General features: G+C 39.4%; 1 protein-coding gene across 6 annotated transcripts in view; it reads left to right on the plus strand.

The window, feature by feature from the left end:
• The window catches only part of TMCC1 (transmembrane and coiled-coil domain family 1), a 255429-nt gene that overhangs the window by 213629 nt on the left and 27944 nt on the right, over window positions 1-13856 (plus strand). Inside the window, exon 1 of one of the 6 annotated variants that reach the window (XM_044252937.1) lies at window positions 361-500. The exons of the other annotated variants lie outside the window; for them this stretch is intronic. Within the exon in view, the coding sequence (XP_044108872.1) occupies window positions 438-500 (63 nt within the window). The 5' untranslated portion in view covers window positions 361-437. Of the gene's footprint in view, window positions 1-360; window positions 501-13856 lie in introns of those variants that run through there. 6 annotated transcript variants of the gene reach the window in all.

The following is a 13856-nucleotide window of genomic DNA, read 5'->3' on the forward strand; positions in this document are numbered from 1 at the left end:
AAGTAGGCTACCTAAACACTTATTTAGAATGTTTTTAACCTTCTTTAAGCTATTTGTAAACCTTATCTGGTTTTAAACTAAAAGACAGATGTGAATGGTGAATTCATGCCCTGTAGCTTTAAATTCAACCAGTTTGATGCTTTTGTTTTTTATAAAAGATGCTCACAGCTCCAGAAAAGAGGCAGAGATACTGTCTGTGATCTCCATTCTCAGAGTAAAACTATTCATTTGCATTAGCAGCTCTAGCAAACCACACACACACACACACACACACACACACACACACACGATGCTTGTTTGGCAGAAGCTTTCTGTTTATTCAGCACAGAGTCCTCCCAGGCTCCCAGATGTAGAAAGCTTTAAGAGTTGATGGACGAGACAGAACCGGAACTGTACATAGTCTGAGGTGGGCACTGCGGAGGATTGGCTGTGCGGGGATGTTGATGTGGTGCGGCTGTACCTGCCTGTTCTGTGAAAGGCACTTCTCTGAGGCTGTGAAGGTGAGAAGCCCAGGGATCCACTAGAAGCTTCATTTCGGCTCGCTCTTTGGTAGGGGAATGCATTCCCAGTGGTAGCTGTCCTCATTTACAGCGTTATTCTCGGAAACCAAGTATGTGCAGCGGTGACAGACTATGCCACAGCTCCTCTGCAGTTTGGAAGCTGGGACAAATGGAAAGAGCACATAGTCAAGAGAGGTTGTGATTTGTTTTCACTGTCCAAGCTTGGTCTGGCAGTACACAATGAAGGATGAGCTTTGTGACAAGCAAAATCAGCAGACTGCTTGACAGGGGGTTTTGGTAAGATAAATGTATTGCTTGTGTTTGGGGGGCAGGGGTGGGGAGGGATTCTTGGATTTTTTCTAACTATTATTTTTACTTTTCTGTATCAGCTCCATAGAATTGCCTCTTAGCAATAACTAAAACATTTTGCAGAATCCTGTTTGATGGAGAGGGATGACCCAAGGAGCCAAAAAGGAAAACATTATTTTTGATCATTCAGTTGTGACCTTCAGAGATAATCATCAAGTTTTCTCAGATGTCCATGAATAGGCAGAAACCAGGAATTTCCAGAGCAAAGAATGCTGACTAACAGATATCCTTTCTTTTCTTTGAACAGTTACAGTTCCCCCCACCCACCCACCCACCGCCCTGCTTTTTCCCCTAGCTTTCCCTATGGCCTAACGGTGGAAAAGAGAAAAGCTCCCTGCTTTGAGTTATTGCCACTGGAACAGTAATAGGCTGAGAACATAAGTATGGAGGTGGAGGAAGGCAAAATGAAGAGTCTGCTATTTTCATAGCTGTGCGTTGGTGGGTGTTTGTCTTGGGTTCATTATCGTTGCTGTTCAATATCAAGTGGTTGTTAGTGCTGTATCTCTTTGCCTGTACTGTGATTTAATCCCTTTATGTTCTATTTTGTATGTTTTTCTTTGCCAGACCCAATTCTGTCATTATGAAAAGTTTTTCTGTTACCATTAATACATACTAGCCTTTATTAGAGAAAAGTTGTAGAAAGTAACCCTGAAATATTTATGGGCCTCAATAAAATAAGGACATTTTTCTCCTTAAATTGAAGGTTTTCAGCAGATTTGGGGGTCTTGATTTTGGAATCTATAACAAGCATTTTATGACAAGTTAAAGAAATGGGTTGCATTAGATCTGTGAAATCCTACAGGAATCACTTTGCTCTAGTCTACTTTAAGTTAGATCTGTATCTTGGGTTTTTCCAAGCCTGAAGGTTTACTTTTCCTCACCCTATCTTACGCAAGTATTGCTGGAAGATATGTTGATTGTTTTTATATTCTAACCTGAGATCTCGTTCTTGGACCCCTCTTTAAACCAGTAGAGAGAGCCAGCTGCTTAGAGTGGGCACAGAAGAGACCCATTGACATCTGACTTTTTGCTGACTCATTGGTTATATAAGCCTTGTAAATACAGTTATCCATATACTCTATTAGGGGCAGGTGGGCCCCTTCCTGTTTACTTATCTTTTCTTATCTTAGCATCCTTCTCCTTCCTTTAAGCCTTTTTGGTAACATAGTCTCAATTATTTACCAAGTGAATTCTAAGATGTGAATGGACAAATCTTTTTTCTTTTTTTCTTTTTTGGAATTGCTTTAACTCTGTATTTTCATCTGGATTTTGATGAAATGCCAAATTCTGTATTCTCTTGGCACATGAAACTCACAGTAATAATGCCTTTCCTCATTTATAGCCTGGTTAAAGTAACTTCCTTTTCTATCTTGAGACCTCAATTCAAATCCTTGTTCAGGAATTCTTCTGACTTCCCAGTCTGAGTAGGTTTCCCCTCCTTATTCCTTTTCTCACATCACTCTGTTTTCTTTTTTCCTTTGTAGTATTTCTCTCAATTTACATTTTTAATTACGGGTTCGTACATCTTTCCTTTTCTCCACTCAACCATTAAGCCTCATGAATGCAAAGACACCGTGTTTTGTTCATCAGTATACACCAAACACCTAGCAAAGTGCTGGTTGAAAGTTGAAGAAGGGCTAAGTAGGCAGTATTGTATATGTACAGAGTCCCTGCTATGAGAAGAAAGGATGAGCTGCAGGGGTTGAAAAAGGCGAGTTTGACTAGAGTAGGGGAAGCATGCTGTAAGATGAATCTAGAGAAATAGATCCAGGGCCTAATCACATAGGACTGACTTGATAGACCATATTCAGATAATTGTTCTTTATTGTAATTGTGGGAAGCTGCTAAAAGAATTTAAGCATTGAGTGGTTTAGGACTTCTTTTTTCAGAGGTGCCTGGGTAGCTCAGTCAATGAAGCGTCTGCCTTTGACTCAGGTCATGTTCCCAGAGTCCTGGGATTGAGCCCACATCGGGCTCCCTGTTAGGCAGAGAGCCCACTTCTCCCTCTCCCTGCTGCTCCCCCTGCTTGTACTCTTTCTGTCAAATAAATGGATAAAATCTCTTTAAAAAAAAAAAAAAGGGACTTCTTTTTACTTTTTTTTAAGTAAACCAGCTTTTTAAAAAATAAACCAACTATGCCCAGCATGGGACCTAAACTCACCACCTCAAGATCAAGAGTCACATGCTCTACTGACGGACCCAACTAGGCACCCCAGGACTTCCTTTAAAAAAAAATTCTCCATGGGGTGCCTGGGTGGCTCAGTGGGTTAAGCCGCTGCCTTCAGCTCAGGTCGTGATCTCAGGGTCCTGGGATCTTGTCCCGCATCGGGCTCTCTGCTCAGCAGGAAGCCTCTGCCTGCCTCTCTGCCTGCTTGTGATCTCTGTCTGTCAAATAAATAAATAAAATCTTTAAAAAAAAAAAAAATTCTCCAGCTTAACTGAAAGCCTGACTGAATGCAGGTAGATCAGTCAGTGTTCCAGGAGAGAGGAGACAAGAGTTTGTCCTAAGGTTGTGGCAGTATAGATGGATGGGAGAGTATTATAATTTGATGGAAATTTGGAAAGTAAAGTAGATAGGATTAGTGTTGAATAGGGGTAAAAGGTAGAAGATGTGAAGAATTATTCCTGGGCTTTGGTTTGTTTAGTAACCTGATGAATAGTAGTATTTTTCCTGAGATAGGGAACATTGCAAGAAAACCAGGTTTACAAGAGAATCATGGTGTTCGGGTTTTGGATATATAGATTTTAGTATTGTCAAGTAGCTTTTGGATCTTTAAGTCTAGATTCCAAAGGAGCTTATTCAACTATTACCATTGAGAAGCTTTCAGAAATATCCTTGGAATAAAGTGCAAAACAGTGGTTTAGACCTGCTTTGGGAGCTGATCTCCCAACAGAGCCCTATTTTTATAGCTTCATGAACCCTTCAATTATCTTTTTTTTTTAAGATTTTATTTATTTATTTAAGAGAGAGCACACAAGCAGGGGAGTAGTAGGCAGAGGAAGAAGCAGACTCCCCACCGAGCAGAGAGCCTGACAGGGGCCTCAATTCCAGGACCCTGGGATCATGACCTGAGCCGAAGTCCGGTGTCTAACCCACCTAGGCTCTCCTATTCAACTATCTTTAAAAATATGGGCTTTTGTTCATACTGGGTTGTCATCCTAAAATGCCTTTCCTTACCACTTCTCTTTTTATCAAAAACTTGTTTCTTCAAGGCTCACTTCTTTTTCTTTTTTTTTTTAAGATTTATTTATTTATTTGACAGAGAGAGAGAGAGATCACAAGTAGGCAGAGAGGCAAGCAGAGAAAGAGAGGAGGAAGCAGGCTCCCTGCCAAGCAGAGAGCCCAACGCAGGACTCAGTCCCAGGATCCTGAGATCATGACCTGAACCAAAGGCAGAGGCTTAACCCACTGAGCCACCCAGGCGCCCTCATTTCTTTCTTTCTTTCTTTTTTTTTTTAACTCCTCCAAGAAATCTCTGTTCCCTTTGCCGCTGCCGCCTTCTTCTTCTTCTTCTTCTCCTCCTCCTCCTCCTTCTTCTTCTTCTTCTTCTTCTTTTAGATTTTATTTATTTGACACACAGAGATCACAAGTCTGCAGAGAGGCAGGAAGAGAAAGAGGGGAAAGCAGGCTCCCTGCTGAGCAGAGAGCCCCATGCGGGGCTCCATCCCAGGACCCTGGGATCATGACCTGAGCTGAAAGCAGAGGCTTTAACCCACTGAGCCACCCAGGCACCACCCCCCTTTGCCGCCTTCTGAATGCGTGGCTCCTTTCTATGTTCAGGTACTTAACCTTCATATGTACGATATCATTTACTTAATTGGACCTGTATTTCAGTCGAACATTTTCACGTCTCACCAACTAGATCATGTGTTTCTTGAGAGCAGAGATTCACCTTCTTTCAGTGCTTTATATAAGGAAAACAAAGGATAATTACAAAATGAATTAAATAGTAGAAACCTCAGTCTTTTGTATAGTCTGCTTCTTTAGTATCATAGCACCATATCCTTCTTCCATTTGTATACTCCTAATTTTCTCTAGGTTGTCCCTCCATTTTACCCTGCAGATACCTAGATACATCGGAGAAATGTTCTTCTTTTCATATGCAAAATCCCTGAACTAGTCATTTTCATTAGATACTTTTACTTTATTTGTAATTTATCAGAAAAGCTGAAATCTTGCTATTGCTCATTACCTGTGGAAAAAAGTGGCCAAGACAGGAAGGACTGGCATCCTTAGAGGATGTCGGAGACACCTAAGAGATGCTACTAAGGTTATGCTGGAGAAAAGCGGTTGTGATGGAGTAAGCCATGTGGGCATCTGAGGAAAAGCATTACAAGCAGGAGACACACTAAGTGGAAAAGGCTTGAAATGGGTACATGCCTGGTACATTCCAAGAACAGCAGGGAGATCTTTCTAGCAGGAGTGGAGTAAAGGAATGAATAGTAGGAGTTATAGTCAAGGAGATACTGGATCTGACAGGTGCCAGATCATGGTTATTCAGGCCATTGTGAAGACTTCGGCTTACTCTGACTCAGACAGCCCCTGGCAAGTTTTAGGTGTAAAAAACTGTTGTGACCTGATACATTTTTAAAGGATCACTCTAGCTGCTGTACAAATAATTGATGATAAAATATTATTTCAGTGATAGTTATGAGCCTATTGCTGTAGTCCAAGCGAGAGTTGATAGTGGCTTTTGCTAGAGTGGCAGTAGTGGAGATTCAGTGAGCTGTGGTCAGATTCTGTATCTTTTTAGCAACTAGAACCCAAACATTTGCTGGAGCAGTGTAGTATACACAGAGGGTATCAGGGGTATCAGCATAGACTCTGTAAGCAGACTGTCTGGATTATGTGGATTAATGAAGTGTAGCCATTAGCTGAGATGGGGAAGACTGCAGGAAGAGCAGGTTTGGGCGATATCAGGAACTAAGTTTTGTATGTAGTAAATTCAAAATGACTGTTAGACATCCAAGAAGAGATATTAGGTAGGTAGTTGAGTATATGATCTGGAGTTAAGCAAGGTATGGGCTAGAGGCATACATTTGGAAGTCGTCAACAAAGAAATGGTATTTAAGACCATTATAAGAGAAAGAAGAGTATTTAGGGATGTATAGCCCTTCCCTAGAGTCTCTATTCTTTAAGCTACTGAACAAGCCAAAAAAGTTGAGGGATAGCCAGGTTATCACAAACCCTGTGGAATTTTCCAAATTGTTTCATTACTTTAGCAATTTATCAAAATTGAGTGAAACAGGGCGCCTGGGTGGCTCAGTGGGTTAAGCCGCTGCCTTCGGCTCAGGTCATGATCTCGGGGTCCTGGGATCAAGTCCCGCATCGGGCTCTCTGCTCAGCAGGGAGCCTGCTTCCTCCTCCTTCTCTCTCTACCTGCCTCTCTGCCTACTTGTGATCTCTCTCTGTCAAATAAATAAATAAAATCTTAAAAAAAAAAATTGAGTGAAACAAATAGGATTAAGCTGAGGCTTTAGAAATCTTTTGTTTTAAGGAAACTTGTGTCATAAAAGTATTTGTAGTGAATTACCATGTAAAGGAGAGCCATTGGTGGCAAATTTTACAAATCAGCTAATCCACACATGGATGTTATATGTATTTTTTAAATCCTCAGCAGTGAAAACATTTCTTTGTCACCTTTTGCTGGTTGGAGCATGCTCAGAAAATAGATACTAAATTTAGCATTAGCCAATTTGTGTGCTTCAGACTAATCATTCTTCATTCTGAAGTCGTGTAAGAATGATTTTTGAATAATCCATAGCTCAAATCACTATTTCTTTTTAACAAGTTATAATCTCAGAAAGAAACTTGGATCATTTATTGCAAATGTCAATCAGTATATCCTCATACGACATTTTTGATGTTCAGGCATGAAGTCTCTGGTTGGATATTTCCGGTAGCATACATGAACTGATACTTGAAACCCCCTGGTTAAGTTGAACAATGCACCTCTCCTTATTTTCATTGTATGTTACTTATTTTTTTTCTTTTAGATGTCAGGGAGAAATATCTCAGAATCTGTTACTCATCTATAAAATAAATTTTCTTAACTGGATGATCTCTTGGGTTCCTTGTCAAAGAAACTGTACTTATAAGACTTAATAAACATAACAAAGCAGCATGTTATTGTCAACTTATACCATCACTACTATGATTGCAGGCTTTCCTTAAGTGCTTGCTTTTTTGCTTTTTTTCTTTCTCTCTGTACTTCCAGTGCCTAACATAGGCCCTGTCTGTATATAGGAGACATTCTGCTAAGGTTTGTTAAAATGACAGTAAATCATCTGACCAGGCTCACATGAATCCATTAAGTCCAAACATCAAGCCTGGCAGTGCTAATCCTCAATGATGTCTTTCACGTAAGCCAGGAAACCAGCCCTCCTGTGACAAAGCATTTCTAAGTAGCAGTCCTAGATCCTATAATGGATATTTTGCAGTTGGGTTGGAGCAGGGTGGGCCAGATAGGATGTTAATAACCTAAGCTAATATTCAACACAGTTGGTTTTTCCTCAGCAGTCTTGGAGGGAGGAGTATCATCTCTTGGAAGCTGTTTTTCTTATAAAAATTCTGGCGTTTAGGGGCACCTGGGTGGCTCGGTGGGTTAAGCTGCTGCCTTCGGCTCAGGTCATGATCTCAGGGTCCTGGGATCGAGTCCCGCATGGGGCACTCTGCTCAGCGGGGAGCCTGCTTCCTCCTCTCTCTCTCTATGCCTGCTTGTGGTCTCTCTCTGTCAAATAAATAAATAAAATCTTTAAAAAAAAATTTTAGAAGAAAAAAAAAATACTGGCATTTATTCCATTTGTAGTAACATAGGCTCAGTCACTTGTATGACATATGCGATCTAGGAGGATCATATTAAGGAGATGCTAGTGAGCATTTATATTAAACATTTACTAGGTATCTTTGCACAAAGCATTGTGCTATCTTCTTGGAGTACAAAGATGGGATATGACTTGATCCCTGTCCTCAGGAACTTAGTTAGGTCAGCAGAGGCAAGACACCCAAACAATCATTTCAACATAATGTAATAAGGACATTGAGAGAGGTGTATGTTTATTTATATGGGAATATGAAGAAAGCCATTAATCCAGCTGGGAGAGGGAGACTGTCAGGAAAGATATCCTGGAGGAGGTTACATGTTAACTGGGCCTTAAAGGATGAGTAGAAGTTAGCCAGAAAAGAACAGAACATGCCCTGGAATATATGGACAGAAGCCTAGAGGTGTGAAACAGCATGCCATGTCAGAAGAACCAAATTACAGTTGTGACCCTTAGCATATGTGGATTTAAATGTAAGGTTTATGTTATTCCCAAGGAATCCATTGCACAGGATTTTTTTTTTTTTATCATTTTGCTGAGACATGTGGTAGGATCTTTAGCCACAAAATTCTAGTGAGCAAACTCCATCAGAATTCACATTTCAGTGAGCATGTCTTCTACTCATTTTCACATGTGTGGTATCACCCATGATGATTTTAAAACTTTGTTCTTTATGAAAAGTGGGCCTGAAGAGTGCTGAGTATAGAAAAACATGTGGGGCCTAAGTGTTCTTTTTACACAAAGGAAGTTTGAGAAACTAGACTATCGCGCCAGATTTAGAAGTGGCCAGGATTATCATCATGAGTATTATTTGTATTTTTTAAACTTTTTAAAATTAAGCAATAAAACATTATTTTATTGCTATTTATTTATTTTTATTGCCTTTTTATTGCATATAACAAGAGTTCTATATAAAAATATGAAAAAGTGATCCCTAGAACTTACAGGAAGTACTCCATTCTGTCCAAGGATTATTTATCAAGTGAGAAAAAGCCTTTGTGACAAATAAAAAGGTCTGTTTTTAAGACTGTATGTCAAATCTTGATTTTTAGCTCCAAAGTAAAAATGGAATGGATAGAGGAAAAGCTTGCTGGTTATGGGCTAATGGAACTTAGTTCATTTTTCTTTTCTGCTACTCCCACTTGAGATTCCTCTTCATTCCACCGCAGACTAAACGTCAGTCTGAATTACACATAAGAGAATTGCTCAACAGAGTTGTGTTTACTGTGAGAGGGGAACGACATGTCATTTCTACAGTGAGGCACTGGAAATAGATGAAACGTCTTACCATAATGAATATATACTTTGTGCAGAAAGTGCTAATAGACTGTGGGATTTCTTTTCTTTTTGTTAAGAGTAAGGTGTTGGGGATGTTGGCAAAGGCAAACCTCAAGGAGATGATGGTACAAAATTCAAAGGCAGAGCTGTGTAACTTCCAAGGCAGTACTCTTTCCTCTGTTGTACCTTCTCAATACAACCTGCCTGGCAGAAAAAGAGAACTTTATATGACGGACCAGAGCATCTTATTTTTTTTTTAAAGATTTTATTTATTTATTCGACAGAGAGAGAGATCACAAGTAGGCAGAGAGAGAGAGAGGAGGAAGCAGGCTCCCTGCTGAGCAGAGAGCCTGATGCGGGACTCGATCTCAGGACCCTGAGATCATGACCTGAGCCGAAGGCAGCGGCTTAACCCACTGAGCCACCCAGGCGCCCCTGGAGCATCTTTTATCATTGATTAGAAAATAGATTTCTGGGGGCACCTGAGTGGCTCAGTGGGTTAAGCCTCTGCCTTCGGCTCAGGTCATGATTTCAGGGTGCTGGGATCAAGCCCCGCATTGGGCTCTCTGCCTTTGTGATCTCTGTCAAATAAATAAATTTTTTTCAAAAGAAGAAGAAGAAAAAGATGGATTTCTGTGCTGTTCTTAAGACCAGCATTATGAATCTCTAGAGATTACTATTTGTATTGGATTTGGGGGGTAGTCTCCCCAAAATCAAACATTCTATCCTTTTGCCCCCACTAAGTGCACTTGAATTAAGCCACGCACTCCAGTTTTGGTTCAAAACCATGGCCTCATATCTGTGAGGTAGAAATTTTGGAAGAACAGTGGACCTGGGTCTGCAGGTGCCTGAGTGTGAATTTGCAAAAGCTGCTGCACAACCCATTCAATGAAATTGGCCTTGGTAAAGATCCACCTTCAGGAAAAAAAAAAAAATAGTCCAGATTCTGTTTGTTTTCAGATTAGTTACAAAGACTTCCCCACTTTCCACCTCCTTCTTCTTTTACCTTAAAATGCCTTCATCATTTCTCCGAAGTGATGTGAATTATTTAGTATAAATAAATAGTGCAGAGATTTCCTGAAAGAGAGCTGATACTCTATAAAGCATAGATAAAATGATTTCATTCTGCTAAGTAGACAGGACTGGGCTGTTGGCATTTATTGAAGATAGTGATGTCAAGTCAGGGATTTCTGAATCTCTTCTCGTTACAAATATATGCTTGGATTTTGAGTAATGAACCAAGTAAGGAATAGAAAAAGGGTGACTTCTTGAACATTCACCATGTTTGGCAGGCATAATCTGATTTAACATAGGTTTAATAACATTTTTTCAAAGAATCTCATGAGAAAATAACCCCATTTTATAGATGAGGAAACTTAGGCTCAAGGAAACAAGAAGGTGGCCCAAAGACACCTAGCTAGTAAGGTGGCAAAACCAGGTCTGAACCCAGGTCCTACTCCTGTCACTGCTCTTTCCACCATTTTTCTTCATATGATTGTTCTCAGAGCTGGGTGCCCCCATGTTCTGACACTTTCATACACTCAGAAAGTAAATAAAATGCATTTGCAAATGAAAATTTTAAGCCATTATAAAACTTTGTGAAATGTTCTCGAGATGGCTCTACTCTGCTCCTGATTAATTGGTGTTTTGAGGCATTGCTGTTTAAGTTTTCTCTTGGGTTTTTTTCTGATCAATTAATTCAGGTCTGTTAATAGATAATTTAAGCCTGGCAAATGAATTCTTTTTTTTTTTTTTAAGGTTTTATTTTTAAGTAATCTCTATACCCAACTTGGGGCTTGAACCCACAACCCCAAGGTCAATAGTGGCATGCCTTACCGACTGAACCAGCCAGGCACCCTCTGGCAAATGAATTCTTTTTTTTTTTTTTTTTTTTTTAAAGATTTTATTTATTCATTTGACAGAGACAGATCACAAGTAGGCAGAGAGGCAGGCAGAGAGAGAGAGGAGGAAGCAGGCTCCCTGCTGAGCAGAGAGCCCGATGCGGGACTCGATCCCAGGACCCTGAGATCATGACCTGAGCCGAAGGCAGCGGCTTAACCCACTGAGCCACCCAGGCGCCCTGGCAAATGAATTCTTAATAGGAAAAGACAAAGTACAGGCAAAGCACCTTATCTGCTTGTTATAGCAACAGCTAGATAATGAACAGTGGCTCTGACCAGATCCCTAGCTGTGGAGCACATTGCATAGCTAACAATAAGTAGTCACAGTATATTTACCTGGGTTTTGGGCCTCTCTTTTTTCTATACAAATTATTTCTATCCCCCAGCCTTGAGTGACTGGGACTTGCTGTACTGGGGGGTATGATCACTCATGAAAGCCCTCAGGCTGTGATCACATGAAGCCCTGTTGAGTAGGTGATATTGTTGCTGCTGCTGCTGCTGTTGTCAAACTGCCCTGTGATAAAGGTAGTAGGAAGTACCTCACAGTTGATTTGTAAATTAGTGATAGCAATGTCTGTTCATAAGGTTGTTATGAGCTTTGGAAGATTAGCTAGCTGGCTAGTCAGCTGCCTAGCCACAAGATCAACAGTCAAGAAAGTTGACTAATTCTAAAAAAAAAAAAGGAAGGAAGGAAGGAGACTATTACTATTTTTACTGTAATGTTGATTTAATTATTCCCATTATTCCTTTTGTTCAGACTCTGTCTCCTATGATTATGCCTGAAATGTGAAAGATCTTGAGTATATTCTAGAATCTTTTAACATTTGAATTTTTAAAAATAATCACCTAGAATGGTACAAAAATAATAGCCAGTATTAACTGCTTACTCTGTGCCCAGGACTATTTTTTGAGTGTTTTTATGTTTATTATTTCATCTTCAAAACAGTCTTCTGAAATAGGTATTAGTATTATCTCCATTTTACAGTTGATGAAATGGATGCAGAAGTTAATTAACTTGCCCAGCCAGGGTCGCATGACTAGTAAGTAGCAAAGCTAGACTTGAACCCAAGCAGTTTCATGCCAGATTCTATGCTTCACTACTACACTAAATGTAGCCATAGTCAGTAATTTTGTTTTTCTGATTTGTGCCTTTTCTTGTATGTTTAAGAAAATCCTCCCCGCTGTATTTTCCAATACTGCCTTCCAAAAGTTGTAAAATTTGCTTTTAACATCTGCAGTTTAGTTACCTGTTCTGGAATGAGGGTAGGAATCTAATTTTATTTTGTTATTTATGGATAGCCTAATATGCCAGCAAAGGCTTTTGAAAAAGAGAACCACTCTTCAGTTGATGCATGTATAACTCACAGCTTAAATATTCTTGTCTCTGAAGGCTTTTGTTCATAGCTCAGAAGATACCCAGAGGGTATTCACAGCCCTGTGCTATAATTCTGTAGTTCAGTATTATCTTTTTCTTGCCACCTCTCTTCCTCTTCCTCTCCTCTTTTATTTCGCCTCCCTGCCTCTCACAATTTCTGCCTCTTCTCTCTCCTTCCTTTTTAAGGATAGTGCTTGCCAAAATTTGGAAGAGTCACTGAGTAATCAAGTGATTCATGGTTTCAGGTGTTAAACTACCCTCCTGCTGAAGCTGTGGGTTAGTTTTCTTTGGAGGCTGAGAACAGTGGGTTCTGTCAGATGTACTCTTGCAGGGATATTGATGACTCTAAGTGGAAGTCATATATATATGTGTGTGGCCCCACACAGCCTAGGTAGGGCAGAAGTCAGATTAAAGATAATCTGGCTTACTTCTTCCGTCACTGTGTAGGGAAATAAAATCAGAACTAAACTGTCATCATTTGTAAAAAATTACATAGAAATTTTGTTTTTTTTTTCAAATTTAGAAATATAATAAAACTCTGATTCTCGTACCAAAGCTATATTTTCACCAATATGATCCATATTTATGTTCCCTGAGTAATAATTAAACTTGACTTCTGTATCTGCACTTCTTTAGACAATAGACTACATGTAAAATGATATTCAAATTAATAGCAAAGAACCTAAGAAAACTAGATAATACATGAGCTTGTAGTCTTGAATCAGTGATACTTTGTACTTGCTTTCCTTTCCTGTGGTAGATTTTGAGCTGTTAACTGAGTACACAATCAGGGTACATACTATACCCTGAATTACATATTGTAGTTGTGAGATCTGATCTATTGCATACTGTAGTTGTGGGATCTGAAATCCCTTTCAGAAAGAAAATCATATGGTGGAAACCCTGTACAACTTAAGAGAGTGACTGTAAGGCACTGAAGAAAGTGGGTTTCCGGGAGCTCCTTTTTCAACTTTTGGCAACGTGGTTTTCTGGAACTCTGGCTCATTCTCCTTTCTGCTGCTTTCCCTCTGGCCCTTTCACTGCTTATTAGCTTGTACCTAAAATTAATGGGGCAGATGGAGGAAGTTATACAAAATAATTATTGTGCTAGTCCCTAAACTATTCTGGACATTTTTTTTATTATAAAATGAACATAATGTCATTTTGCTCTTCATTTCAGTTTTAAATTATCTTTTCATTTTATTTAAATGTACATTATTTCTCATTTGTTCATCTGAAAAGGAAATAATGTGTTTTTATTCACATCAGTAGTAATACATTAATTCCAGTAATGAACTTTCCACTAATGAACTAATATTTTTGGAGTTAGAGATCACCATAATTCCTGCTCAGATGGGAAACTGAGGAGATAAAACTGAGGTGAAAAAAAGACTGACAAGTTAATACCAGTATTTCACGAATATTTCAGATTTGGTGTATTACCACAAAAATGTAATTCACACTTCTAAAATATGAGGGTAACCTATATACAGCTCTTTCTTTTTTTTTAATTAAATTGATTTATTTATTTTCAGAAAAACAGTATTCATTATTTTTTCATCACACCCAGTGCTCCATGCAATCCGTGCCCTCTATAATACCCACCACCTG

Source organism: Neovison vison, chromosome 6 (assembly GCF_020171115.1).
Source record: "Neovison vison isolate M4711 chromosome 6, ASM_NN_V1, whole genome shotgun sequence".
Lineage (NCBI taxonomy): Eukaryota > Metazoa > Chordata > Mammalia > Carnivora > Mustelidae > Neogale > Neogale vison.